Source organism: Pongo abelii, chromosome 19, assembly GCF_028885655.2.
Source record: "Pongo abelii isolate AG06213 chromosome 19, NHGRI_mPonAbe1-v2.0_pri, whole genome shotgun sequence".
Classification (NCBI taxonomy): Eukaryota; Metazoa; Chordata; class Mammalia; order Primates; family Hominidae; genus Pongo; species Pongo abelii.
In genome coordinates this window covers 69,482,224-69,510,188 of record NC_072004.2, presented here as the reverse complement: position 1 = coordinate 69,510,188, position 27,965 = coordinate 69,482,224, and the positions used below count along the sequence as shown (strand labels likewise).

The 27,965-nt window shown below is 55.5% G+C and overlaps 2 protein-coding genes across 6 annotated transcripts; one reads left to right on the top strand and one right to left on the bottom strand.

The window, feature by feature from the left end:
* The first annotated feature begins 62 nt into the window (after positions 1-62).
* Positions 63-14,645, top strand: STAC2 (SH3 and cysteine rich domain 2). The gene is made up of 11 exons (XM_002827660.6): positions 63-595; positions 7,743-8,049; positions 8,746-8,843; positions 9,019-9,109; positions 10,704-10,816; positions 10,910-10,982; positions 11,072-11,142; positions 11,603-11,700; positions 12,365-12,416; positions 12,790-12,927; positions 13,525-14,645. Exons 1-11 carry the CDS (start codon positions 506-508, stop codon positions 13,627-13,629), a joined length of 1,236 nt encoding a protein of 411 aa, XP_002827706.1. The 5' UTR covers positions 63-505; the 3' UTR covers positions 13,630-14,645.
* Positions 14,646-20,906: 6,261 nt separating this feature from the next.
* Positions 20,907-27,959, bottom strand: RPL19 (ribosomal protein L19). 5 transcript variants are annotated; one of them, XM_054546210.1, is made up of 7 exons: positions 27,892-27,959; positions 25,253-25,418; positions 24,288-24,394; positions 23,171-23,293; positions 22,508-22,628; positions 21,440-21,550; positions 20,907-21,104 (listed from the first exon to the last, which is right to left on the bottom strand). In XM_054546210.1, the coding sequence occupies exons 2-7, from the start codon at positions 25,255-25,257 to the stop codon at positions 20,981-20,983; spliced, it is 591 nt and encodes a 196-aa protein (XP_054402185.1). In that variant the 5' UTR covers positions 25,258-25,418; positions 27,892-27,959; the 3' UTR covers positions 20,907-20,980. The 5 variants fall into 5 exon arrangements, with proteins under 5 accessions (XP_054402185.1, XP_054402184.1, NP_001125553.1 ...); XM_054546209.1 differs by lacking the exon at positions 27,892-27,959 and adding an exon at positions 26,676-26,877; NM_001132081.1 differs by lacking the exon at positions 27,892-27,959 and having other exon boundaries at positions 25,253-25,281.
* Between the last annotated feature and the right edge of the window lie 6 nt (positions 27,960-27,965).

The window sequence follows — 27,965 nt, the reverse complement described above, 5'->3', positions numbered from 1 at the left end:
TTTGCAGGGCTGCGCGGGGGAGCGGCGTAGGGCAGGGGGCGGGACCAGGCGACCTCCTAAATCAAAGTTGGGCGGCGAGGACTGGGCGGAGGGGCCGCCGGGTGCCGGGCTGGGGCCGGCGGGGGAGGGGAGGGGATGGGGGGCGGGCGCAGCGGACGGCTGAGCTGGCTGGACACGGACAGCTCCTTGGCTCCCTCCCTCGGCTCATCCCCGCGGCCCCACTTCCCTCCTCCCCGCGCTGCGAGCAGCATCCTCTGCAGACCCTCGGTCCTCGCGCCCAGGGTCGTCCCGCTCCTGCGGCTCGGCGTGGTGGCCTCCCCTCGCCCGCCACCCCGGCAACTTTCTTCGCCCGCTCCCGTGGGTTGGGGGCTGCTGTGCCTGGGGCTAACTGGGGGCAGCCTCTGGAGAAGGACTTCAGAGTCCCGGAGACGCCCGCCACCCGCAGCCTACCCGCGGCGGGCCTGCCGTCGGATCTCGGCACCCTCTCCTCCCCTCTCCCCGAACCATGACCGAGATGAGCGAGAAGGAGAACGAACCGGATGACGCGGCCACCCACAGCCCCCCAGGGACCGTCTCCGCCCTCCAGGAAACCAAGGTAACTTGGGGGGCGCGAGGCCTGTCCGCGCCCAGGGCCTGGGCGCCCTCTTCCCGGCGGGGTCCTCCTGTGGGCCCGGGCGTCCTAGGGTCGCGGTCGCGAGGCCCGCGTGACCACTGAGGCTCCGCGCGGCTCCCGGGGGGAGGAGTGGGTTGGCGACGAGGGGCCACGAGGAACCCCCGATCACACCTGCACCGCACGCCCGCGCGCGCCATCGCGACCTTCCGGGGAGGCGGCCACTGGTCTTCGTTGGAGAGATGGGCGCAGCGAGGCCGGAGGGTGCGGGCGGGGTACGCGCCCGGCTGTGCGTGCGAGGCGCACCCTCCAGCGGCCGCCGGGTCCCAGTCCCGGGCTCAGTCCGCGCCTCTATCCTCGCTCGTGTCTCTGAATTTGTCTCTACAACCTGCGTGTCTGTGTCTTGGTGTCTCTGTGTGCGTCTCTCCCCGTCTCTCCCGGCGTCGCCGGGTGTTTATCTCCGCTTCTCAGGGCGTCTCTCCCTGCCCCTCCGCAGTCCTGCATTCCCCGCTCCTAGCCCGGTTGGGCTCGGGGACGCGAGGCCGCGGCCGGGGGTGCGCAGCTGCGGAGTCCGCGAGGGGGCCTGCGGCAGCGCCGGCCGTCGGTCACGGGCGAGGACGGGGGCCTGCGGTTGTGGCTCCAGACCAGAAAGACAGGCAGCCCCGCCCCCCACCACGGGAGCGGGACCAGAGGAGGGGGAGCGGGTAGAAGCAAAAAGAGAAGTCATCGTAATTAATGAATGTCATCATTAACCCTAATTATGGATGATTGTTACTCCTGAGGGAGTCACCATGAATAAATTACTCCCCGCGAAGGCGGGCGGAGCCCAGACTCCTGGCGCTGAAAGGGGTGTGGGGAGGCCGCCGCTCACACTCAGTACTCCCCCGACCTCTAATCCGTCTGCTCCCTTCCCAAGTTCTAGGTGCTGGAGACTGGCCCGCGAGAAGTTCTGTTTCTGGGGGATCAACCTGAGCGGGCCTGGGGATGAGACAGAAAGGGCTGTGCCAAGGGCGCGCCCTGCCACCTCCCAGACTTCAGGCCAAGACCTCCTCCCTCCCCCTTCCCCCGGTATTTTGCTCCCATCCTGCTCCTGTTCTCCAGAGGCGAAAGGGGACAGTGAAGACCAGAAATGATGGGAGCCTGGGCTCCGGAGGCGTCGCTCGCTGGCTAGTCTTCTTCCCACCGTCCCCCTTCCTCCTTCTTCCATCTTGCCCATCCCGCAGGAGCTGAGGTTAATTCAAGGTCAAGGTCATCAAGGGAGTGACCTGAGGAGGAGGCCGTAGGGTCAAGGTGGAGTCTGGCAGAGGCACCCCAGGGAGCCCCCATCCTGCACCACGGGACCCAGGGGGTCTCCACATTCAAGTCTTCACATGCACACCTGACTCTCTCTTGCCCCCTTCTAAAAATGAGACTCCGGTTTGTGAGACCAGAGCTGACTCCCCTTTAGAGAGCCAAGTCTCAGTCTCTCCTGGGAAAGGACTAAGATGTTTGGGTGAGAGGATATTGCTTGGAATATTTGTGACAACTTCTGTCAAGCAGAAGGTCTAGGAGCTGAACCTCCCCTGAGTTCCAATGCCTCTGATTTCGGTTGCCCTCTAGTCACCTGGGTAGACATACACAGTCCCCCTGCTTGCCTCCTGGGGCTTGGGGGCCTCCCAGGCCCTGCCCTGTTTCCCACACCAAGGCCTGTCCTCTCCAGCCTCCTCCTATGTGGGAGTGCTGGAAGGCGGGCAGGAGTGCGGGGTAGTGCTGCCTCAGTACTCCAGCAAGCTGCCTGCTCAGCTGTGTGGGGAGGGGAGGTCAAGGCCCGCAGGTCTGTACCTCTCCCTCTTCCCAGGCCAGGGACCCTCCAATGTTGTCACCTCTGGGTCTGAGCTTGGAGATTCAAGGAGCAGGGGAGGGAAGGGGTTACACCCCTGATCCGGCCCCTCTGTGTCAGGCCAGCTGGAGCCCCGGCCCTCCATCCCTCCCCTATGCATCACTCTTGTGAAGGATTCTGCACTAACACAGACTGGGCTGTGGGTTGGGTTGGGGGTATTCAGCAGGGCAGAGGTGGGCAGAGAGAGAACTCAGGACCCCTGCTAGCCTCCTTCCATCCCACACCTCAACCTGGCCCAAAGAAGCTCCTGTCTCCAGACTGTGTGGGTGGAGGAGATGGAAAAGAGTACAGTTGGGTGCTGCCCACCCAGCTCAGTGTGAGGCAGGTACAACAGAGGGGGCCAATGCCCTTCAGGCAGTGATGCCAACATTCCAGGCTTATTCATCAGTGTTGGTGCCCCCTGGGAATCACTGGCCAGCCTCCTGCTTGCCCCCAGGCTGAATCAGCCCTGCACCCAAGCCACCCAGCAACCCTCCTAGCGAGTCCTCCTCCTGTCTTGGTCTCCTTCCCTTCTTACCACATAGGGCCTGCCCATCACCCTTTGTTGCCACCCCTGGGAGGACCACCCCATGCCATCTCTGCTCTGAGTCAGCTTGCGCCACGTCTGCCACCACCCACTGCCAGATGCCTCATGCCCTTTCAGGAGACGCTGTGGGGAATTGAGGAAATAAGGGGCCGTCCAGGATATGGGGAGGTGGGGAGGAAACAGGCAGGCCAGGCCGTGTCTCTGGGAGGGGGCTCAGAAGAACAGACTTTGTGGTCCAGGCTCCTAGCTAGACAAACTCTGGGTGCATTGGGAGGGAAGAGTGACCAGGCAGGCCCACTTGCCGAGGTACATGGCAGCTTATCCCCATGCCAGAGAATGGGTCCCAGGGAAGTGAGGGCACCAAAAATATAGTGGGGAGAAGAGATGGGAAAAGGTCCTCTCCAGGAATGAGGAGCCCCAGGAGCAGGAATACCTGGCCTGGCTGAGCCAAAATGTGGTTTGGGTAGCCAAGCCCGATGTCTCTGGAGTGGGCAGGCATCAAGTCATGTGGCAGAGATGCCCCAACCCAGACCTGTAGCCACAGTCTGATCTCTGCCAGCCACCGCAGGTGGCATGTCATTCCTTCCCGCTTCTCCACCCCCCTGGGATCTGGGGCCCACAGCCAAGCCAGGGGGTCCGCCGGCAGAGTCGGGGCTGCCCTGGTACCCGGGAACATTCTGTTCCAGAGGCCTCTGGTACCCAGCAGAGGTGGCTCTTGGCACTGAGACCAAGGGGTACCAGGAAAGAACACAGCCTGGAGGGTAGGGAGACTTGGAACCTCCTCCTATGAGGATTACTATGGAAACAAGGGCCTGGGGATGGGGGGAACATGATTGATGATGTCTTCAAATACTTGAAGGGCTGAAGTGTATGAGAGGGAGTAGCCCTTTCTGGAGCCAAGGGAGGAACAAGGGCTGATAGGCGAAAATCCCAGGGAGGCAGGTTTCAGCTCTATATAGGGAAGCACTTTCCAGCGATTGGAGCTGCCCAAAGATGGAATGACTGTCCCAAGAGACTGCTTGCTTCCCATCACAAGAGGTGACCAACTCTTGACAGGGGATGTGGCCAGGCCATCGCAGAGTGATGAGTTGGGTACTGTTCTAGGTGGCCAGTCTTCCAGGTCCCTTCTCACCCTAAGCTCTCTGACTGACCTTGTGGACAAGCCCCTGGCCCAGCTGAGAGGCCAGGGTGAGTCCCAGTCAGGGCTTAGCGCAGCAGGATGCTCCTGGTGCTTTGGGCTCAGCAGCCGGAGCCGCTGGTTCAAGTCCTGGCTCTGCTGTTTACCAGCTGATGATTCCTGGGTAAGTGATTTAACCCTTATGAGCCTCAGTTCCTCATCTGAAAAGTGGGACAGTAATTATCACTACTTCCAAGGGCAGCATCAGGATTAATGAGATGCTGCATATAAAGTGCTAGCTCAATTCCAATGTTCTGACCATGACAGCCCCTCAGATATGTAAGTTTCTGGGGATATTTGGACCTAGAGCCTTGTATTGGTTAGAGAGTATCTAGTCTTGGCCGGGTGCGGTGGCTCACACCTGTAATCCCAGCACTTTGGTAGGCCAAGGTGGGCGGATCATGAGGTCAGGAGTTTGAGACCAGCCTGGCCAATATGGTGAAACCCCATCTCTACTAAAAAAAAAAAATACAAAAAATTAGCCAGGTGTGGTGACAGGCACCTGTAATCCCAGCTAGTTGGGAGGCTGAGGCAGGAGAATTGCTTGAACCTGGGAGGTAGAGGTTACAGTGAGCTGAGACCGTGCCACTGCACTCCAGCCTGGGCAACAGAGCGAGACTCCATCTCAAAAAAATAAAAACAATAGGGCGGGCATGGTGGCTCACGCCTGTAATCCTAGCACTTTGGGAGGCTGAGACAGGCGGATCATGAGGTCAGGAGATCAAGACCATCCTGCCTAACACGGTGAAACCCCGTCTCTACTAAAAATACAAAAAATTAGCCGGGCGTGCGGCGGGTGCCTATAGTCCTAGCTACTCGGGAGGCTGAGGCAGGAGAATGGCGTGAACCCGGGAGGCAGAGCTTGCAGTGAGCCAAGATTGTGCCACTGCACTCCAGCCTGGGCGACAGAGCGAGACTCCGTCTCAAAAAAAAAAAATAAATAAATAAAATAAAAAATAAAAACGATAGGCTGGGCACAGTGGCTCATGCCTGTAATCCCAGCACTTTGAGAGGTCGAGGCGGGCAAATCACGAGGTCAGGAGATCAAGACCATCATGGCTAACCTGGTGAAACCCTGCCTCTACTAAAAATACAAAATTAGCTGGGCATGATGGCACGAGCCTGTAGTACAGCTACTTGGGAGGCTGAGGCAGGAGAATGGCGTGAACCCAGGAGGTGGAGGTTGCAGTGAGCAAGATTGCGCCACTGCACTCCAGCCTGGGTGACAGAGTGAGACTCCATCAAAAAAAAAAAAAAAAAGTATCTAGTCTTCCCTCTTGGATGTGGGGAAACTGAGGCTCAGAGAGAAGTGAAGTGATTTGCCTTCAGGAAGCAGGTTTAGTTTTGCCCCCAGCCCCAGCACGTCCTCCAGCAACCCTGTGTGCTCCATGCCTGAGGTCCCTGGACAGAACACTGGATGGTTCACCTGCCTCTTGGGGCCCATCCAAGCCCCCAGAGCCACACTCGGTCCTGGCTGGCCCAGAGCCTGACCTGGGCTGAGTTTTGTGTTCTCATTAATTGTCTCTCTAGCCTTCCACCTATGCTCCAAGGCCCAGGCATCTGGGGCCTGGGGACTTGCTTCTCATAGATACACAAAGAAGCCCACAGTGCTATCCAGGAAGCTGGGTTTGGAAGGCACTGAGCCCTTCAGTGTGCCAGACACCCCAGGGCTTTGGCCTCCCAGCTGGCACACCAGAGCCTGCCTTGAGCCCAAACATCCCCTCTGCTTCCCCCTTTGTCTTGCTGCCTGCTGGCCTCCCGGAGGCTGGTGGGGTCACCACTTCCATCCCCTTGGCAGGGTGGCCAGGCAGGCAGCCATGGCACACAGGCTGCCCGGCGTGCCAGCTGGGAACCCTGGCCAAGTCCCTCTGCCTGGAGCCAGGCTGCTGGCCCCTGTTTCTGTCTCTAGTAGAAAGGAGTGGGCAGGGGTAAGGCGCCTCTCAACGGGAAGGGAGACGGCCAAGGCTCTGGGTCAAGAGGTTTCCAGACCTCTCTCTGGGAAGACTCAGTAGGGTGTGTTTGAGTGAGAGGTGGAAATAGCTCTGGCCTCACCGCAGAATCGACCCTGCCCTCCAGAATGTAGGCTTCATGGAGAGTCCAGCCACTGGCTTATGTATTCACCAAAGGCTGCTGATTGAGCACCTACTGTGTGTTGAGAGCCTGCGTGGGGATTTGAAGCCAGCAACTGTGTCTGTCCCCAAGGGGCTCACAATCTCCTGGGGGAGTGAGAAATAAATAACAAAGCATCACCCGAGCGGAGCTGCGGTGGAAGTTGGGCTGGATGCAGTGGACACCAGAGGAGGGAGTGGGTCATGAGACTGAATTCCTGCAGAAGGGAGCTCCTGGAGGAGGAAGGACCAGTGGAAGTCTATTGGCAGGATAAAGAGGGTATGAACTGAGTGAGGCAGAGAAGAGGACAAACATGTCAAAAGCTCGGAGGCATAAAAGCATGGATGAGTTTGAGAATCCTCATTTCTGGGCTGCAAAGGCACAGGTTGGAAGGACCAGTTTGGCCAAGTTGCAAGGAGAGTCTCATGGCTGGGGCGAGAGCCTTGGATGGTGTCCCAAGGAGCCAGGAAGGGTTTTTAGCAGGGTCAGGCATCACCTCTGCAACAGCTGTGTGGAGGAGAGGTGGAAGCAGGGGGCTGGGGGGGAGGCTGTGGTCTTGAAGCAGACTGGGGCATTAGGGCCTGGACTAAGGGCTGTGAGGTGACGAGTCGATGGGAGGGAGGAGAGGGCTAGAGAGACTTCCTAGGGGGGGAGAATCAGTTCCAAGGATGAGGGTCCAGGACGACCACTCCTCACCCCCTACCAGCCTGTTCGAGAACACAGGTGGATACTACGTTGCCCAGGCTGGTCTCCAACTGCTTGGCTCAAGCGATTCCCTCCTGCCTCAGCCTCTCAGAGTGCAGAGATTATAGGCAGGAGCCACCACATCGCGCCTATTTTTTTTTTTTTTCTAAACTTGAGTAAATGATACACCCATACAACAAAATACTTTGTAGCCATAAAAAAGAATGATGAATCTATTTATGTATGGGTATGGAATGATTTCCAAGATTTACTGTTTATGAAAAAAAGCAAAGCACAGGAAATATAGTATACTACCAATTCTTCAAGGAAAAATGGAATTAAACCACTTAAACTTGTTTCTATCCAATTTCACATAAAAGTCTAGATTTCTTTTGAAAAACTAGAAAACCTGGCAACCGTGGGCTGGCCTTATAGACCAGCCTCAATTGGCTTGAGGAGACCTGCAGCTACTCCCTGGCCATCCAGTTTGCCACAGTCCCCACTGCTCTTGATTGCTGCTCACCCGGCCAGAACTCCTTTCTCCATGGAAGTCACCCACTTGGCTCTTGTGGCACCTGAGATTGCGAAGCATCATCGGGACCTGGGGAGCCTCTCTCTTGCTGTTTCATTTCGCTCTGGCCCTCAGCCCCCACGCTGCTGCTGCTGCCGCCCCTACCGCCAGAGACACCCTGAAGGGAAGCCCGCCCTGGCCGGCCCGCTCTAGGCTCCCACTCACAGCTCCCTCTTTTTCTCCCAGCTCCAACGATTCAAGCGCTCCCTCTCCCTCAAGACCATCCTCCGAAGTAAGAGCTTGGAGAACTTCTTCCTTCGCTCGGGCTCTGAGATCAAGTGCCCCACCGAGGTGCTGCTGACGCCCCCGACTCCACTGCCCCCTCCTTCCCCACCACCCACAGCCTCGGACAGGGGCCTGCCTACCCCATCCCCCTCCCCATGCCCAGTCCCACGCCCCCTGGCAGCCCTCAAACCAGTGAGGCTGCACAACTTCCAGGAACATGTCTTCAAGCGAGCCAGCCCTTGTGAGCTGTGCCACCAGCTCATCGTAGGTAGGTGCCTGGGCACTGAGGTGGCCAAGGGGAGGGGCCAGCGTGGGTACTGGGGAGTGGGCCCATGTTGCGCCCAATATTATTGGGCTCTTGCTGTTCAGGAGCCCCAATACTAACTGTGCCTCTGTGCCTCTTTATTTTTTTTTGAGACAGAGTCTTGCTCTGTCTCCCAGGCTGGAGTGCAGTGATGCGATCTTGGTTCACTGCAACCTCCGCTTCCCTGGCTCAAGGGATCCTCCTGCCTCAGCCTCTGTAGTAGCTGGGACTGCAGGCATACACTACCATGCCCAGCTAATTTTAAAATTTTTTTTGTAGAGATGGGGTTTTGCCATGTTGCTCAGGCTGGTCAAACCCTGGGCTCAAGCAATCCATCCACCTCAGCCTCCCAAAGTGCTGGGATTACAGATGTGAGCCGTTGCACCCACCCCCAACTGTGCCTCTTACCCAAGGCAGAGAAAGGAGCACCACCAAGGGTGGGGGGTATACTCAGTGTCACTGCCTCAGTGTCACTGCCATGTTTACTAACGACTCCGGCTTCCGTGCTCCCTCACACCCTGACGGTGTGCGGGGTAGGTGCTGGGCCTCAAGGCTGGCACGAGAATGCCCAACCCCTGCTCTCCTCATCCCCTAACATGCCTCTCCTTTGCCCTTTGCCCACGGGGGTGTCCTCAATTGCTGAACCCAAATTCTTCCTAGGAAACTCCAAGCAGGGCTTGCGATGTAAGACGTGCAAAGTCAGCGTCCACCTCTGGTGCTCTGAGGAGATCTCCCACCAGCAATGCCCAGGCAAGACGGTGAGCGGGGATCCAGGCAGAGATGGCCAGCTGAGTGCTGCCAGTACTGTCACATGGGGGAATGAGTATCCCTCAGGGCTGCTCCTTCCTGTGGGGTGGGCCCTGGGCTTGGGAAGGACCAAGTTCTGCATTGGCCATGACCTCCTCAAACCCTCTCTGCCCTCTCTTGCCATAGTCCACCTCCTTCCGCCGCAACTTCAGTTCCCCTCTCCTGGTGCATGAGCCGCCACCAGCCTGTGCCACAAGCAAAGAGTCCCCACCCACTGGTGAGTGCCCCCCTGGCCGCTGTCCCTGCTCCCACTGTGGTGTGATGAGAAATCAACATCCCTGACCAGCCTGGCCAACACGGTGAAACCCCGTCTCTCAATTGCTTGAACCCAGGAGGTGGAGGTTGCAGTGAGCCAAGATCACGCCACTGCACTCCAGCCTGGGCTACAGAGCGAGACTCCATCTCAAAAAAAAAAAAAGAAAGAAATCAACATTTCTGAGATGGGTACCTGAGTCACACTGGCACAGAAAGTTCCTACCATTTCCCTTATCTGGATGTTCCTGTCCTGAATTTGGGGTTCATTCATTCATTCACTCATCATTCCTTCAACAAGCACTTTATTAAGCACAGACTAAGTGCCAGGCACAGTGCTGGACTCTGAGACACAGTAGTGAAGAAGGTGGAATTTATTGTCTAGTAAAGGAGATAGGACTGAAATGGACAGTCATGCAAATTATCAATCAATCACCATCAGCATGAGTGCCTTAAGTGGGGAAGATAAGGAATAGAGCATAGAATGTGTGCTGAAAGCTGGGTGTGGTGGCTTGTACCTGTAATCCCAGCTACTTGGGAGGCTGAGGCAGGAGGATTGCTTGAGCCCAGGAGTTGGAGTCCAGCCTGGGCAACATGGTGAGACCTTGTCTCTAAATTAAGAGAAAAGAAAAAGCTCGCTGTCTTCATCTGCAAAATCAGGGAAGACTTCCCAGAGATGTGAAGGATGAGGCATGAGGGGTTCATCCATTTAGGATCTGGAAAGACGGGTGTGGGGCAGAGGGAAGCCTGAGAAAGGAAGGACAGGGAGTTAAAGAAAGGGCAAAGTGCCAAGTGTGGTGGCTCACGCCTGTAATCTCAGCACTTTGGGAGTCCGAGGAGGGCGGATCACAGTGTCAGGAGTTTGAGACCAGCCTGACCAACATGGTGAAACCCCGTCTCTACTAAAAATACAAAAAAATTAGCTGGGTGTGGTGTCAGGCGCCTCTAATCCCAGCTGAAGCAGGAAAATTGCTTGAGCCCAGGAGGCGGAGGTTGCAGTAAGCCAAGATCGTGCCATTGCACTCCAGCCTGGGCGGCAGAGCGAGACTCCGTCTCAAAAAAAAAAAAAAAAAAAAGAAAAAACGAGACCACAGATACAAGGCCTTGGGGTCCATTTTAGGGTAGCCTTTTGGACTTTCTTCTAAGGGCAATTTGTGTGTTTCTACAAAAGCGTTCTGGCTGCTGTGTGGATTGGCAGGGCTAGAGTGGAAGCAGGGAGACCAGTTGAAAGGCCATGACAGTTGCCGAGAGAGAGTGTGGTGATGTGAATTAGACTGCTAGCAGTGGCGATGGAGACATGTGGATAGGTTGTAGGGATGCTAGGAGGGAGGACTAGGTGGCAGAGTGGCTGCGGGCAGTGAGGACAGCGAGGAGTCAAGGATGCTCCAAGTTTCTGCGTGGGCACCATGGGAGGACCCGGAGCCATCTCTGGGATGAGGAAGACCTGGGAGGGACACGTGAGGGGGCAGCTGGAAAGCTCAGCCTGGGGCATGCTGAGCCGGGACTAGAGATGCAGGGCTTCGGGGCAGAGCCAGGCCTTGAGGGTGGATATTCTGCAGGGGACAGTGGGAAGGTGGACCCTGTCTACGAGACCCTGCGCTATGGCACCTCCCTGGCACTGATGAACCGCTCCAGTTTCAGCAGCACCTCTGAGTCCCCGACAAGGAGCCTGGTATGGTGGGCAAAAAGGCGGGTCTTTTGGGGAGGGGTGTCTGAGCATGACAGTGGGCTCGGGGGCTGAGCCCTCTCCTCTCTCTGTCCCTAGAGTGAGCGGGATGAACTGACCGAGGATGGGGAAGGCAGCATCCGCAGCTCCGAGGAGGGGCCTGGTGACAGTGGTGAGTGGTGGTGGGCATCAGGGGCAGGAATGGGGTACAATGGAGGGTGCTCCCTGCTGCCTCTCACCCTTTCCCTCTCCCGCCCCTAGCATCTCCAGTATTCACAGCCCCAGCAGAGAGTGAAGGGCCAGGACCAGAGGAGAAGAGTCCTGGACAGCAGGTGAGCCTGTACTGGCACTGGCCTGGAAGGTCAGGATGGGAAGCAGGTATAATTTCTCCTTGCCATTGATTCATAGCGGGGCAAGAGCATGGTGCGTGGGGATTCACTGCTTCCTCACTTATCCTCAGGGATGGGCAATGCCAGGATGAGAGGGCATGGGAGGCAGGAGGAGTTACCCTTCCACCCCCAGTCCACTGGCCATTGCACCCATTTCTGCTCTCCCAAAGGCAGGCAGCCCCAGGGTACAGCAGGCAGAAGCGGACTCCCCTCTCCATGCCCGTCCCAGTGCCCTTTGGGGTGGGTGAGCATAGCATGTATGAGGGTCTCACTTCTCCCTGCCGTTCACCCAGGACTCACTGTGTCCCCTCACAGCCCCCAGGGTAGCACACTCAGAGCGAGTGGAGAGTGGGGGGAGTGAGGGTGCTGCTTTCCGGTCACCGACCCAGAGATTCTCCCGCAGCCCCCCAAAGCCACCCTGCGGAAGGATGTGGGGCCCATGTACTCCTACGTTGCACTCTACAAGTTTCTGCCCCAGGAGAACAATGATCTGGCTCTGCAGTAAGTCCTCTTTGTGACCTGGCCCCGCTGGGCAGCTCTGCGCTCCTAGACCTTGGAGCACAGTGTGAGGGGGGCCTTCAGGAACCTTCTTGCATGCTTGAGGCTGCTGAGCCCAGACAGGAGCTGGAACTGCCCAGGGTCTAAGAGTGACTCATGCTAATGTTGTGTCTCCCACCCTCTGACTGGGCTGCCCAGCCAGTGCCTGCTGTACCTGTGGTCACATGGTGTCCTCTGAGGGCATCAAGAATCCTCTCCCAGCGGGGCACGGTGGCTCACCCTTGTAATCCCAGCACTTTGGGAGGCTGAGGCTGGCAGATCACTTGAGGTCAGGAGTTCGAGACCAGCCTGGCCAACATAGTGAAACCCCATCTGTACTAAAAATACAAAAATTAGCCGGGCATGGTGGCAGATGCCTGTAATCCCAGTTACTCGGGAGGCTGAGGCAGGAGAATGGCTTGAACCCGGGAGGTGGAGGTTGCAGTGAGCCAAGATCGTGCCACTACACTCCAGCCTGGGTGACAGAGTGAGACTCTATCAAAAAAAAAAAAAAAAAATCCTCTCTCCCAGCTGAGGACTGCAGGGTCCCCAGGTGCCCAGGGGCTGCTAGGATGGGGAGGGGCACTACTCCCTGCTCCATATGCGACCCTAGCTCTGTCCTCCCCAGGCCTGGAGATCGGATCATGCTGGTGGATGACTCTAACGAGGACTGGTGGAAGGTGACTTGGCAGGGTGGGGAGTGGAGGGACTCTGGTAGGCACCCCAGCAGCCCCCACCCCAATGGGCACTGCCCCCACCTTCTCTCCAGGCCCCAAAGACAACCTCTCCTCCAACCACTGGTCCCAGCCAAAACTAGGACCAACCCTTGGGACGTCCTCTCAGTTTTGACTCTCCTTGCCTCAGCCTTGTCCCTCTGCTCACCTCATGCCATTCCTGGCCCAGAAGCCACCTGGCTGGGGGCTGGAATCCGGAGAGCCCTAGATCTGGAGGATGACGGCATTGGCGCCGAGTGGGAACCGGGTCTGGAGAAAGCAGTGGTGGGCAGCAGGGGCGGGGTGTGGCGCAGGTGCTCATTGCCAACCTCATCCCCAGGGCAAGATCGGCGACCGGGCTGGCTTCTTCCCAGCTAATTTTGTGCAACGGGTGAGGCCAGGCGAGAATGTTTGGCGCTGCTGCCAACCCTTCTCCGGGAACAAGGAACAGGGTTACATGAGCCTCAAGGAGAACCAGGTGAGTGCCTGATGCCCAGCCCAGGCCCTATGGCGGAGGGAGGGAGTCGGCAGGGGAAGACAGGCTGCGGTGTGGGGGTAAATGTTCTCCAGGAGGAGGCTGATCTTGGCAGTTGAGGGGAAAGCGGGTTAGAAAGAAAGGGTTGCAGGGCCCTCCTACTAGCCCCTGTTGGGGAATTTGGGCTGGTGACCAACAGAGACAGGAGACTGAATGACATTAGAGGGAGCTTGGGTTAGCGCAGGAGCACTGGATTCAGTCTAAAGCTCAGGTTTGAATGCTAGCTCTGGCTTTTTATGTAATTTGAGGCAAGTCCTTTTCCCTCCACCTCCTCTGTGATGGGGGTGAGGCAGGGCAGTACAGCGGCTGATCTCCAAGGTCAGCCCTGAAGCGCTTCTGGGTGTCTGCTGATATCCTGGTCTTGCTACTGAGGCCTCTACACTCGTGGGATCTGGTCCCATCACTCCAGCAAAGGGCTCCATCCACATCTGACACTGGTCCCATCATCCCCCAGGGTGGGTCCCCTGGGGGCCATGGGCAGGACGCAGGGCCAGGGCTGCAGGCCATGCCAGGCCTCAGCTCCGTGTCTCTCTGGCTCAGATCTGCGTGGGCGTGGGCAGAAGCAAGGATGCTGACGGCTTCATCCGCGTCAGCAGTGGCAAGAAGCGGGGCCTGGTGCCAGTCGACGCCCTGACTGAGATCTGAGAGGAGCCAAGGGAACCCAGATGCCATCCTTGCCTATGCCTGGACCTTGCTTCTGGCCAGGGAGGGGATCAGGCCCCCTTGTCCACTCCATACCCTTCCTCCCTCTGTCTCTCTCCTAGGTGCCACTTACTGTGGCTTAGGAGCCTTTTGTACTGAGGAAGATTTTATTTCTTGGGTGGGATGCCCTGAGTGGGTTGATCCTCTGGGAGTTGGTGGGGATGGGGTGGGGTGGGAGGGAATGAGGAAGCTACAGGTAGGTCCACCCAGCGCCCAGGCACCCCAGTCTACTTGCTGGGCTGAGTCCAGCCCTGGGGAAGATTCCTGGGAAATTTATTTGCTGCTTCTCCCAGCCTTCCCCTGCCACACCACCTGCGCATGCGTGGCACATCCGTCTCCCCACAGAGCCTCTGCTTGGGTCTATGTGTGTGTGACCGTGCATCTGCTCCTTTGCAAGTGGGGTCTTGGGAGCAGGCCTTTTTGTGTCCTCGGCCCTCCACCCTGGGTGGGGAGGGGACCCAGGGCCATAGGAAGGTCCTGAGTCCACCTCCTGGTCTCCACCTCTGTCATTCCGTCAATTCTCAGGAAAGTTTTGCAGGAATCTCTCCCGTTACTTGAAACCTGGGCCGACAGAGGAGGGGAAGGCTGAGGTCCCTGGAAGGAGTGACAAATCAGAGACTGTCCGTTCAAGTAGAAAACCCAAGAGCTGGCCGGGTGTGGTGGCTCACGCCTGTAATCCCAGCACTTTGGGAGGCTGAGGTGGGCGGATCACCTGAGGTCAGGAGTTCAAGACCAGCCTGGCCAACACCATGAAACCCCGTCTCTACTAAAAGTACAAAACTTAGCCAGGCATGATGGGGGTCTGCCTGTAATGCCAGCTACTCCAGAGGCTGAGGCAAGAGAATCACTTGAACCTGGAAGGCGGAGGTTTCAGTGAGCCGAGATTGCGCCATTGCACTCCAGCCTGGGCAACAGAGCAAGATGCCGTCTCAAAAAAAAAAAAAAAAAAAAGAAAGAAAGAAAGAAAAGAAAACCCAAGAGCTGCCTGGACACACGGAAACCCAAATGAGAACAAAATCCTGGCCCATGCTTGGCCAAAGCAAACCCATTTCACTGTCAGGACCCCCGGTCACAGAGGAACCACCCGCCAGGGGAGCCTGTGACTGTCAGTTCTGGTCCCAGGCTTTGTCCGGCCGCCCCAGGAACCCAACCCTCTGGGCTGACCTTTTTCCTGCTTCTCTCCAGGCTCTGCAGGGGACAGGGCAGGTGCTGCAGGAGCCCCTTTGCTGGCTTTATCTGCTCCCTTGTTCTGGACACAGAGCCCTGGGAAAAAGAGGGGGTGGAAGACAGACAAGGAAGGTGGAATGTTCTGTTTGGCCACCAGGAAATGAGGTGGGGTGGGCATACACAGAGAGGACCCCTCTCTTAATACAGGCTGCTTTTCTCGGTGCCAACCTCCCTCCCCCAAGCTCAGATCCTCCTCTTATGCCCTTGATTGTGCCAGCCCATGCCACCCTCATCCTGGGCACAGTTACACCCTCCCATGCAGTGGGAGAAACACAGACCCTCCTACCCAAAGGCCCCTGACCCACTTCTCCCCCGCAAAGCGGGGTCTCAAGCCACACTGCCCTGTTTGCTGCCATGAGGCCCCCCCAGCAATATCCCAGGGGCGGGCCCAATGCCCACTGTACATGAGGCTGCATGATGGGTCTGGGGCCTTGCTGAGCCCCCAGACCCCTAATTAAATGTTTATTGTCCCAGCCCATCTGCTCTGTGTCTCTCACTGGGACAGAGGAAGGAAAGGGGCAGGGAAGTGGGGAGTGGGGTCTGGGGATGCTGAGAGGGGCAAGGCTGAGGGCGGAAGGATTCCTCCGTCTCTGAAAGGAGGGGCGCTGGGCAGGCAGCAACATGGCAGGGATCCCAGGCCTCATCCCCTTCCTCCAGCAGCCCGAGGAGGGTGGGGTCTGGGGAGAGCCGAAAGGAGACCTGAGGGAAGTGGGAGGAGGTCTGGGGACGCTGGAGGGAAACGGCTTGGGGCTGCGGTCACTTTCCGCCTCCACGGGCACCTGAGTCGCGCAGGGGCGGACATGCTCCTGCGCGCCAGGGCCGTCGAGACCGATCTTGCCCACCCAGAGGTGCCCTCCGAGACCGGGCGTGCCAGGGGTCTGGGAGGGCTCAGTACCCATCCGAGGTCAGCCTCGTCCCCGCAGTCCCCCAAGCCGGAGACAGAAACGCTGGCGGCGGGGACAGTCGTGGCCCGTGGGGCCCCGGGATGACTCAGTCGCGCCTGTCATCGGAGCCCAGCACGGAGGGGCCGCACCCCTCCCGCCGCCGCGCTCGCCGCCCACCGCTCTGGCAGAGCTGCCTCCTTCCCCTCCGCCTGCCCAGCCGCGTCATCGCCACGGCGAGCACGTCCTGTGCTATTTATAGGCGGAGGGGAGCGGGACGCCAAGGAGAGGCGGGCTGCGGGGGTGCTGGGGCACTGCTGGCGCTGCCCGGATGCAGAGGAGGGGCTGCCTTTCCTGATGAGCGCCCCCTCCTCCACCTGTTCCGGTTTACAGCCCCCGCCCCCTGAGCCAGGTAGGCCAGGTGGGCCCAGACCTTGGGTCCCCTCCTTGAGCTTTCTTTGGGCTCCTTGACTTGAGGAAGGCCCTGGAGGTTGGGGGTCGAGAGAGCCGGGAAAGGAGGGTGACCCTCCCCCTCCTAGGATCCCCAGCCCTGGGAGTGGAAGAAGGGGTCACAAGCCCAGTGTGAATGCTTAAAGAGAGGGAACTCATAAATAGGCACCTACTGTGCCCAGGGAACCGTGCCAGGAACTTGATGTTACTTAATCCTCTCCAGGATCCCGTGAGGCGAGTGGGGGTGTCCTCCTCTCACAGGGAAGAACTGAGGCGCAGCCAGGTTAGGTGGCTTATCCAAGGTCACACAGATTATCCAGCTCAACCCTGCCCTCTTTATACATGGGGAAACTGAGGCCTGGAGTGGGCTAATGACTTGTCCAGGGTCACACAGCAAATGAGTGATCAAGCCAGTCTTGGAAACCGTGGCTTTTCTTCTCCGTTCAGCTCTTTCCCTCCCCTGCCCTGGCTTCCTCAATGCCTTAAACCAACAAAATGGAGACAGAGACACCCTGAGACGCTGGGCCAGAGGCTCCAGGGATCAAGAGCCTGAGAGCCTTGCAGCCACGCCTTATGCACACCCAGCTGTGTGTCTGCCACCAGCCGGCAGCTGGCCTGGACGCCCATCCCCCTCCAGCCTATTTGCCACACTGCTGAGCACAGCAGCTTTTTCGGGTGGCTGAACCCCATGCAGCATGCTCACATCCTAGAGCCTGGGAACAGCTGGTGCCCCACTGTAGCCTTTGCCCTCCTCTGTGCCCACTCTGGGGGTGGATGGACCAGCAACACTACTGACCTGGGGCAAAGGATGCCTAGGAAGCTACTGGTGATCCCATCCCACCATTTGGCTCTGTTGTCTCTGACCCACATGTGCCCTTCATGCCCCCCGACACACAAGCTGAGCTTCACCTGGCTTGTACTGTGTAGGATGAAGGTTCCCTGGACTTCAGGGAGATGCAGAAAGAAGAGAGAGTCTGGAGAGATGGATGCTGGAGGTGGGGGGAAGAGAGAATGAGCCCCTCAGTGCAACCCCACTCATTTTGCCAGCACTGCTTCCTTTGGCCCCTTCAACCTTCTTCACCCTCATTCTTACCCCCTGTCCACCCAATGCCTGGGCAGGTGGGGGCACCTGCTGAGGAGTGCAAGGAAGGCAGCCTCAGCCTCCCTGTGCTTTGCAGGAAGCCAGCCTAGGTTAGCCCTGCCGTAGCCTCAGAGGCAGTACTGGAAGGAGGCCAGGCCCCTCTGTACCCTCTTCTCCAGCTCACAGCCCTGCAGTAGCAGCTGTGCTCAGTGCCTCTGCTGCACCCCAATCTGAATCACACCCTCCCACCCCTCCCACGGCGGGAGACTGCAGCCCCGGGAATCAGAGTCAGGCGCCAGTATTCGTGCAGCACTGAGGTTCTGCACACCCCACTTGTGTCTGCCACCAGCCGGTAGCCAGCCTAACCTCCCACCCCCCAGCCTGTTTGCCGCACTGCTGAGCACAGCAGAAGAGTCACTGGCTCCTCTGGGTCTCTGTTTCCTCCTCTAGAAAATCAAGCATTGGGTTTGCTCAGGGATTCTTTACGTGGTAAGGGTGTGGGTCACGAGCTCCTTGAAAGGGTGTGGAATTATATGATAGGGACACTTGTATGCTCTTGAAAGAAAAAACATTTTTTTTTACAATTTTTTTTTTTTTTTCCTGAGATGGAGTCTCGCTCTATCACCCAGGCTGGAGTGCAGTGGCTCAGTCTCGGCTCACTGCAACCTTTGCCTCCTGGGTTCAAGTGATTCTCCTGCCTCAGCCTCCCGAATACCTGAAATTACAGGCGCGTGCCACCACACCTGGCTAATTTTTGTGTTTTTAGTAGAGCCAGGGGTTCACCATGTTGGCCAGGCTGGTCTCGAACTCTTGACCTCAAATTATACACCCGCCTCGGCCTCCCAAAGTGCTGGGATTACGAGCGTGAGCCACCGCGCCCAGCCTACAAATTATTTTTGATATTTTTGTTTTAGAGACAGGGACTTATTATGTTGCCCAGGCTGCCGTGCAGTGTCTATTCACGGGCACTGTCATAGCTCACTGCAGCCCCAAACTCCTGGGATCACGTAACCCTTCCCAGTCAGCCTCCAGAATAACTGGGACTACAGGCTCACGCCAATGTGCCTGGCAGGACACATCTTTTCTTTTTTCTTTTTTCATAAGTAAGGAAACAAGAGGACATATCTTTTAATCAGATTTTCCCAAGGCTACAGGACCTGGAAAAGATCCAGCAGTTACTTTCGGGGTTCTTTCTGCTTGGGGCTCCTGTGGGAGTGGATCCCTCCTAGGCACTGGCCTGGGAAGGGGTTGGAGGCCCACAGTGGAAAGAGGCCAACTTCAGGCCTGGGGTGAGGTTCGGAAAGAAGTGGGGAAACTCAAGGCCTTCCAAGAGGTGGGTTCCTACAATTTCCCAACCCATCTCTTTCTCCCGCCCCCAAGAACAGACAAAAACAGAACCAAAAAAAACTCCAGTGAGGCAGCAGCTGACACCTGCATCGACCTGTGAGCGAGTAGCACCATCTTCTGGTCCAGGGTGGAAACCAGCTTCTGCGCTGCAGGCTCTGGAATCCCTGGAAGGTCTCATATTGGGTTACCTCATTCTCCTTCCTGTCATTTTTTTTTTTTGGGGGGGGTTGGGGGTTGGGGGGAAGGGTCTAGCTCTGTCACCAAGGCTGGAGTGCAGTGGTGCAATCTTGGCTCACTGCAGCTTCCACCTTTCAGGTTCAGGTGATCCTCCCACCTCAGCCTCCTGAGCAGCTGGGACTACAGGGGTGCACCACCATGCCCGGCTAATTTTTGCATTTTCTGTAGAGATGGGTTTTTGCCATGTTGCCCAGGCTAGTCTCAAACTCCTGGACTCAAGCAGTTCTCCCGCTCGGCCTCCAAAAGTGCTGGGATTACAGGTGTGAGCCACCACACCCAGCTTCTCCTTCCTGTCATCTCTCTACTGCATGGAGGGGTTGGGGGTGGGCAGTCTCCACTACCCCTCCTCCTCTGGGCCAGGCCTGGGAAGCAGGTGCCCCACACACCAAGCTGGAAGCTTGGCCAAGACCCTTCCCTTTCTAGGCCTCAGCTTCCCCACTTCAAACGGCAAGAGCTAATGGGTGAAACATGCCGGCCGCTCCAGTGGCCAGGGGGATCCAGAAGCCAGTGTCCTCTCATCCCAGGCTGTGATGCATATGATGGGGGGTCCTCGGGACATTTTCTTTTTCTTTTTTTTGAGATGGAGTTTCACTCTTATTGCCCAGGCTGGAGGGCAATGGCTCTCGGCTCACTGCAACCTCTCTCTCCCGGTTCAAGCGATTCTCCTGCCTCAGCCTCCCAAGTGGCTGGCATTACAGGCATGTGCCACCATGTCTAGCTTATTTTGTATTTTTAGTAAAGATGGGTTTTCTTCATGTTGGTCAGGCTGGTCTCGAACTCCCGACCTCAGATGATCTGCCCACCTCGGCCTCCCAAAGTGCTGCGATTACAGGCGTGAGCCACTGTGCCCGGCCTCCTTGGGACATTTCTAAGTGTGGGCTTCCCTGCCTTCTGCTACCCACCTGCCCATCCTGCCCGGAACGGGATAAGGACGCCGAGGCAGAGCTAGGAGGGGTCTGCTGGCCCTGACACCATAGCCAACCTGCCATTCCCACTCAGGTCTTGCCCTTTCCCATCAGCCCATTACATGCTCTGAAAGACATGCCAGCTCGTCACTCCAACAGAAGAGTTCCTCAGAAAAGAGCTGGGGGGCCGGGCACAGAGGCGGGTGGATTATCTGAGGTCAGGCGTTCAAGACCAGCCTGACCAACATGATGAAACCCTGTCTCTACTAAAAAATACAAAAATTAGCCAGGCGTGGTGGTGGGTGCCTGTCATCCTAACTCCTCAGGAGGCTGAGGCAGGGAGAGGTGCTTGAACCCAGGAGGCAGGGGTTGCTGACTGCACTCCAGCCTGGGTGACAGGGTGATTCTGTCTCAAAGTTTCAACCATATCTCAATAAAGCTGTTTAGTGACAGCTTAGGTAGTAACCAGTAGTCCAAGCTCAGGTCCCATTTGTAACCCCCACTTTGTCAGCTGAGAATTATAAACACTTTAAGTATTTCCTATGGCTTTTGTAAGGACTGATTCCTTAACTGATGTCACAACTACTGGTCCCAACCAACATTCTGAGACTACTTCTTAGGTGTCACTCGTGCTTCGAAGGGCAGTTCTGAGGCACAGTATTTTGGAGGCTTGCATAGAAGCCATTCCTTTTCTCCCTACATCCCACTAAAACAAGGTAAAAGACTCGGTGAGCAGGCCAAGTGTAGTGGCTCACGCCTGCAATCCCAGCATTTTGGGAGGCCGAGGCAGGTGGATCACTTGTGGTCAGGAGGAGTTCGAGATCAACCTGGCCAACAGTGAAACCCAGTCTCTACTAAAAATAGAAAAATTAGCCAGGCGTGGTGGCACGCACCTGTAATCCCAGCTACTCAGGAGGCTGAGGCAAGAGAACTGCTTGAACCTGGAGGTGGAGTTTGCGGTGAGCCAAGTCTGCACCATTGGACTCAAGCCTGGGCGACAGGGCGAGACTCATCTCAAAAAAAAAAAACAAAACAAAACAAAAAACCTCACTCAGTAACGTAAACCTTGCAAGAAGCAGAGAGGAAGGCAGATTAAGGCTTGTTTCATTTTAATGGCTGATCTATGTCATCACAGAGGCCAGTATGTACAGACAAAGGGGGAGGTTTTATTTCTTGGTCTCTTCCTCCTTGGATAAAGTCTTGATGATCTCCTCCTTCTTGGCCTGGAGGCGCTCTTCACGGCGCTTGCGTGCTTCCTTGGTCTTAGACCTGCGGGCCTCAGCCTGGTCACTGGTCAGGGAAGAGAAAAGATGGGTCAGTTTGGGAAGAGATGAGATGCTGGGGAGACAGAAGCACATCCCCAGACCTCTCCCTTTGAACCTAGTCAGCTTCAGGAATGAGTTGCTGGGCCCACCAAGGGCTCCTGCTCCAACTAACCTCTACTCCCTACGAGACAGGAGGAGTGGGTGTGTACAGGACAGAGGAGTGGGTGCCTCTAAGGGAACAGCTGTATTTCTATGACAGACTACGTGCAAGTCAAGACTTAGGCATTGGCACATTTTAAGTATCTAAGAACAACTCTCAAAGGTCAAAGAACGTTCCCCTAAGACTGAAAAGAAACTTACGCCAGGAGCTTCTTGCGGGCCTTGTCTGCCTTCAGCTTGTGGATGTGTTCCATGAGAATCCGCTTGTTTTTGAACACATTCCCCTTCACCTTCAGGTACAGGCTGTGATACCTGCAGGGTACACGGAGTGAAGAGATGCTGGTTGGTGATGGATCAGAGGCTGCCTTGTGAGCTGTTCCTCCACCCAAGGTCACTAAGCTTGTAGCTTCCTTTCTTTTCTCCTATTGCTGCATGAATTACTTCCTAAACCATGACTTTTTTTGTGCAGTTCCTAGATAAAACTTGCCTGGCAAATAAACTGTTGGGCTATCCTGATGACATATGGGGGAAAAAAGAAAGACCAGAATAGAAAAACTTTCTTAGAAAGGCTCCCTACCCATGGCTGGGTGTGGTGGCTCAGGCCTGTAATCTGAGCACTTTGAGAGGCTGAGGCGGGCAGATCACTTAAGGTCAGGAGTTTGAGACCAGTCTGGCCAATGGTGAAACCCCATCTCTACTAAAAATACAAAAATTAGCCAGGCGTGGTAGTGCATGCCTGTAATCCCAGGTACTCGAGAGGGTGAGGCAGGCGAAGTGCTTGAACCTCGAAAGCAGAGGTTGCAGCGAACCAAGATCGTGCCACTGCATTCCATCCTGGGTGACAGAGCGAGACTCTGTCTCCGAAAAAAAGCTCCCTACCCAAGGCCAGTAAGACAGATTTCTGCGGGCCGGGCGTAATGGCTCACGCCTATAATCCCAGCACTTTGGGAGGCTGAGGCGGGCGGATCACAAGGCCAGGAGATCGAGACCATCCTGGCTAATACAGTGGAAACCCCGTCTCTACTAAAAATGCAAAAATTTAGCCAGGTATGGTGGCACATGCCTGTAGTCCCAGCTACTCAGGAGGCTGAGGCAGGAGAATAACTTGAACCTGGGAGGCGGAGGTTGCAGTGAGCTGACATCGCGCCACTGCACTCCAGCCTGGTTGACAGAGCAAGACTCTACCTCGAGAAAAAAAAAGAGATCCCTGGGAAATGAACTAGCCATCAAAGCAGCAAATGGGTACTGGGCCCAAGAGGGTGTGCTTACATGTGGCGATCAATCTTCTTAGATTCACGGTATCTTCTGAGCAGCCGGCGCAAAATCCTCATTCTCCTCATCCATGTGACCTTCTCTGGCATTCGGGCATTGGCTGTACCCTTCCGCTTACCTGTGGAGATGACGAGTTAGGAATGGGCCACTACCCAGGCCCACTGTGTATAGTACACCAAGTGAATATAGTTTCAAGTCAGGGTCCTTAACTCATTTAATCCTCACCACCTCATTTTAAGTAGCATTACTTCCATTTTCCAGATGATGATCCCAACTACATAAGTTCTTTCGTTTACTCAATTTTAAAGGAAGCACAAATACAGCAATAATTCCCCATTCACTTCATGCAGAATGTGGGTGTAACAGGCAGTGCACCAAGGTAACACAGCACGTTGTAAGGAGCTTCCTTCGATCATTCTGAAACTAGAAAGTACAGAATCCTTGGCATAGTGTAGGTAGGGACTTAGCAAATGTGACCTCCTACCAGGGATACTCTCAATTCCAATACCAGCACCAACTTTCTGACACAGGCAGAAAACACATCAAATATCAAGGAGTAAGAAATGGGCTCAAGATGAGACAGAGTGCTTAGATCCTGAATATATTTCAGCATAGACGCCAGCACCTATCATTTCTTAAGGAGAAGATGACCACACTTACCTATGCCCATGTGCCTGCCCTTCCGGCGGGCCAAGGTGTTTTTCCGGCATCGAGCCCGGGAATGGACCGTCACAGGCTTGCGGATGATCAGCCCATCTTTGATGAGCTTCCGGATCTGCTGACCTGGGAAAGCATAATGCACCTCGTCAGTCAACTGGGGCCCAAGCACATCCCAGAGTCCAAATAGGCCAGGCCAGAGACACTGCTCACATTCTTGGCCCCATGGTCTCAAAAAGGATGGAAACACTGGAACTTGTCTATTTCTTGCCTTCGAAAACCCAAAAAACCTCTATCTTTTCTTTTTCCTTCACAAACAGAAGTTGTGAGAGATACCCTTTGTCTTTGAGACAGTCTCCCTATGTTGCCCAAGCCGGTCTTGAATTTCTGGGCTCATGATCCTCCTGCCTCAGCTTACCAAGTAGCTGGGATTACAGATGCTGTCACCATGCCTGACCATTTCTACCTTTTAAATATATGAGAGCACACTCAAAAGAATAAGCCTGATACAACGACTCCTCCATTTTATAGATACTCTGAATGAACTTTCCTAGGTTTGTAACGAGTCAACACAGGCTAGGTGTTGTGGCTCATGTCGATAATCCCAGCACTCTGGGAGGCTGAGGTGGGTGGATGACCTGAAGTCAGGAGTTTGAGACCAGCCTGACCAACATGATGAAACCCCATCTCTACTAAAGATACAAAAATTAGCTGGGTGTGGTGACACGTGCCTTAGTCCCAGCTACTTGGGAGGCTGAGGAAGGAGAATCGCTTGAACCTGGGAGGCAGAGGTTGCAGTGAGCTCAGATCCTACCACTGCACTCCAGTCTGGGTGACAAAGTGAGACTCTGTCTCAAAAAAAATAAAATAAAATATAAAGAGTAAATTAGCTGGGCGTGGTGGTGCACACCTCTAATCCCAGCTACTCAGGAGGCTGAGTTGGGAGAATCACTTGAGCCTGGGAGCAGGGGTTGCAATGATGAGATGGCACCACTACACTCCAGCCTGGGCAACAGAGCAAGACTGTCTCAAAAAAAAAGTCAACACAATTGTGTTACCGTTAATCTGACGCAGGAGATAAGAAGGAAGTAGGGTGAAGAGACAGATCCCAGGTACTCACGGGAGTTGGCATTGGCGATTTCATTGGTCTCATTGGGGTCTAACCAGACCTTCTTCTTGCCACAGCGGAGGACACTAGAGGCAAGCCTCTTCTGAAGCCTGAGCATACTAGACACACAGAAAATATGATTAGACTCTGAAAGCCAATCCTGGGCAAGAATGAATGTCCCCATCAAGACCTGCCCTTTGCGACCCACACCACAGCCGCGAAATAAGACTCTTCCCTAAATCATCTTTAAGGCTCTGGGCTGTGCAGCTGGCCCCCTTGGGTTTAAGACTTCAAAACCCACGCTATGCCTTCACCTCTCGGAGCCTCATGTTCACATTTCTCCTCTGGAAAGTCAAGCCAAGGACTTATTGGATTGAATAGGGGGCTTATGCCATTTCTGTTACTCAGCGTTTGAAGAATATTCGAGGTGAGTAGACCTGATTTCTAGTCCAGGAATGCAGGCATGTTACTCTGTTTTCTGGGCTTATTTCCCCGTTTTATCACAGTAACAAGCCTCGTTCAGCTATTCGCAGAGATTTCCTTTATGACTGGAAAAAGGAGTGGATGGAGTCAAGAGTTAGAGATCACCATTCTCGGCAGTTGGAGGCCTGGGGCCTACCCTAGGCTTGCCCTACATCACGTGAAAGCAGAGATCGGCTCCGCTCCGGGTGTGCCAAGCAAGAAAGGGCCCACGGTTTGGTCTCGTTCGCTCCCTTTGCTCTGCTCGCGTGGGTCGACCGGACACGTGTGCAGTGCTGCGCCAGCCGGGGCAGACTTTCCTGGTCTCAGCTGCTGCGACGCTCCCCGCCCCCCCCACCCCGGAGGCCCGGGACGAGAGTGCTCCGGCCTACCCCAAACCCCGGGACCGGCCGCTTTAGGGCCTCCATTTCATCCCCCCCAACCCCGGCTGCGGTCCCAAGCCCGACAGTCCCTTGCCGAAACGCGCCAGCGCCTGATGGAGACCAGCTCGCCCTCACCTCATGGCTGCGGCCGCAGCAGCGAAAGGAAAGAGCTCGCTCGGGCCAGGCTCCTCCCATTATCTGCGAGGGGGAGAGCCCAAACCCTGCTCCAATTTCGTCCGTATTCCCGTCCGGTTCTTTCATCTTCTGCCACACTAAACTCACTCATAGCCTCCGTATAGGCCTGAAATGATAAAAGTCTAATATCAGAAATCGATTTTAAACTTAAAAACATAGAAAATGTACCCCTTCCGTAGGGAAAGTGGTATAGTCCGACTTCCTACTAGACATGCGCAGCAAAGGTACCCAATCACGTGGTTATTTGTAACCGGAAGTCAGCTGGATTGCGCAGGCGGAGTGAGAGAGGTTTTGCTAGAGTGGCCTGGTGGTTGCGGGCGTTCGGGGGGTTGTGGGTAGATGTTTTATTAGCTGAGAAAAAATCAGTTAAAGAAGCGAGAGAGAATGACAACAGATATCGGACAAAGGCGAACTCTTATTCACTCTCGTAGTAGATTGAAAACCCCTGGAGTCCAGAATAGATCACTAAAAGATGTTAGTGTTTTTACGCCACTGCGGGTCTTTAAGTTCTTGGTGCCTCAATTTCCTCCTCTGTAAAGTGGACCAAATCCCAATATTTCTGTCATCAGTTGTGGAAATTACGTGAGGTAACTTTTGCAATTAGCAAAGGAAGGCATTAAGACAGCAAGCTCTTGGAGGGCGAGAACTAGTCTCAGTCTCATTTGGCTCACAACTGTACTGCGGCAGGCATGGATCCGCGATCGAACACACCTGAGAAATACTGCACTGGCTGAATGGATGAATGATTGCAGAAAGTAAAAAAAAAAAAAAAAAAAAAAATTGGGTCGGGCTCGATGGCTCATGCCTGTAATCCCAGCACTTTGGGAGGCCAAAGCGGGCGGATCACTTGAGGTCATGAGTTCGAGACCAGCCTGGCCAACATGGCGAAACCCTGTCTCCACTAAAAATACAAAATTAGCCGGGCGTAGCGGCGCGTGCTTGTAATTCCAGCTACTGGGGAGACTGAGGCAGGAGAATCCCTTGAACCCAGGAGGCGGAGGTTGCAGTGAGCCGAGATTGCGCCACTGCACTCCAGCCTGGGCAACAGAGTGAGACTTCGTCTTAAAAAAAAAAAAAAAGGCAGTTCTTTTCTTCTGATCTGGAACACCCAATGTAAAAATCCAAGAAGAACATTCTGGGGTTTAAGAAGTCTACATCTGAATTGAGGCTCCAACTCATGATTGGTTCCTGCTGATCACCCTATCCGTTTCATCTCAACTTTCCTGGCTGAGAAAGTAGAAAAGAGAGAAAGGGAAGCAACATTTATGCTACTTCCTCACAACAACACAATTAGTGTTGCCCTCATTTTACAGCTAAGGTAACAGATTGAGAACACAGATATTTCTGATTGCAAAGCCCATACTTTTGCGGTTATGCCAGCCTTTCTTGTCTCCAAAGGGCAGGTGGAAACCCTGCTCAGGGTTGGAGCTCTCCTGGAACGTTTCTAATGGGCTTCATCTTCACTCACTGCTCCGCCTTCCCCAAGGTGTTGTGATCAGAGGAATGACAGACTGAACATTCACTTGCTATTAGAGTTGGGTGAGGAGGAGTAGTCCCATAGTCTCCTCTCCTGCAGAACACAGCAAGGTGGTGGCCTTATTTTAAGGTCACTTGACCTGGAGAGGGTCTTCTCCATCTCTCCTTTCTGTGGAGCAGGAGAAGGGGTGGAGTAGGAAGGGAATGGGTCCTCCTGTCATGACTGACCCCTTCATTGAAACTTACAGCTTCTCCAAACACCCCAGCAATTCATTTAATTCTCCCTCATCCTCCCAATAATACCAGGTGACACAGACTCCACAGTACCAGCAAACCCATTTTATAGGAGAGGAAGAAACTGATGCTCAGAGAGGTGATTTGTCCAGGGCTATACAACCAGAAACAGGTGAGCCAAATTGGCACCAGGGTCTATTGCCCAGAATCTCCTATTCCTCTTCTCTCCACCAGTCATGGTGGGTGGAGTCCAGATCTTGGATGTTTCTCCCTAAATCAGGGGTAAAGGTGGCGCAATTCTAGGTCAAAGGTCATGAGATCTGATTTTACCAGCTTCTCCTCTCTCAGCTCCATATTTCTTCCTCTTTTTTCATCCAAGAGCAGGGACCTCACCCAGCCCCATTCCTGGCCTTTTGGAAGAGCAGGGATTGGGGGGGCGGTGTATCCTAGTGACTGATTAGGGCAGAACTCCTGGACCCCTGGGATTTATTTTGCTGTCGCTATTGGACACCCTCCCCATCTCAGCCTCAGCCTCCCACCGGCAGCCCCAGAACCATGTTGGAGGGGAGAGGCTTTTCTGTTTGGTTTGAGGCAGCCTGGGCCCCACACTGGGGAGAAACGAGTTAAAGCCAGGTCCCAGGATCACCGGGACCGGGAAGTTCCGGTGGCCCAAACAGGAGTGGGTTGGGGGGACCCGCAGGAAGAGAGGTTTGGGACAAAAGGGGGGCGGTGCCAGCCATGCCAATCCCCATCAGCGCTCGGCATCCACTGGTAGACCGCCCCCCCACCCCTCCCCCAAGTTCCACGCCTAGTTTCTCCCTTCCCGCCCCAGCGGGCCGCCTGCACCCCACGGCCAGTCAGAAGCCCACCTGCGGCCCCCTAGAGCCGAGAGGGGCTTGCCTCCCTGCTGCCGCACGCCCATTGTGTGCGCCGAGCCGGCGGA

What these genes read in the sequence shown, in the direction of transcription:
- STAC2 (XM_002827660.6), top strand. Translation starts at nt 506, where the DNA reads ATGACCGAGATGAGCGAGAAGGAGAACGAACCGGATGACGCGGCCACC. An exon ending in CCGCCCTCCAGGAAACCAAG is followed by an intron (nt 596 to 7,742) that starts GTAACTTGGGGG and finishes TTTTTCTCCCAG; the next exon opens with CTCCAACGATTCAAGCGCTC. An exon ending in TGAGCCTCAAGGAGAACCAG is followed by an intron (nt 12,928 to 13,524) that starts GTGAGTGCCTGA and finishes TCTCTGGCTCAG; the next exon opens with ATCTGCGTGGGCGTGGGCAG.
- RPL19 (XM_054546210.1), bottom strand. An exon ending in AATCGCCAATGCCAACTCCC is followed by an intron (nt 23,294 to 24,287) that starts GTGAGTACCTGG and finishes ATGCTTTCCCAG; the next exon opens with GTCAGCAGATCCGGAAGCTC. An exon ending in GCCCGCAAGAAGCTCCTGGC is followed by an intron (nt 21,105 to 21,439) that starts GTAAGTTTCTTT and finishes TTCCCTGACCAG; the next exon opens with TGACCAGGCTGAGGCCCGCA.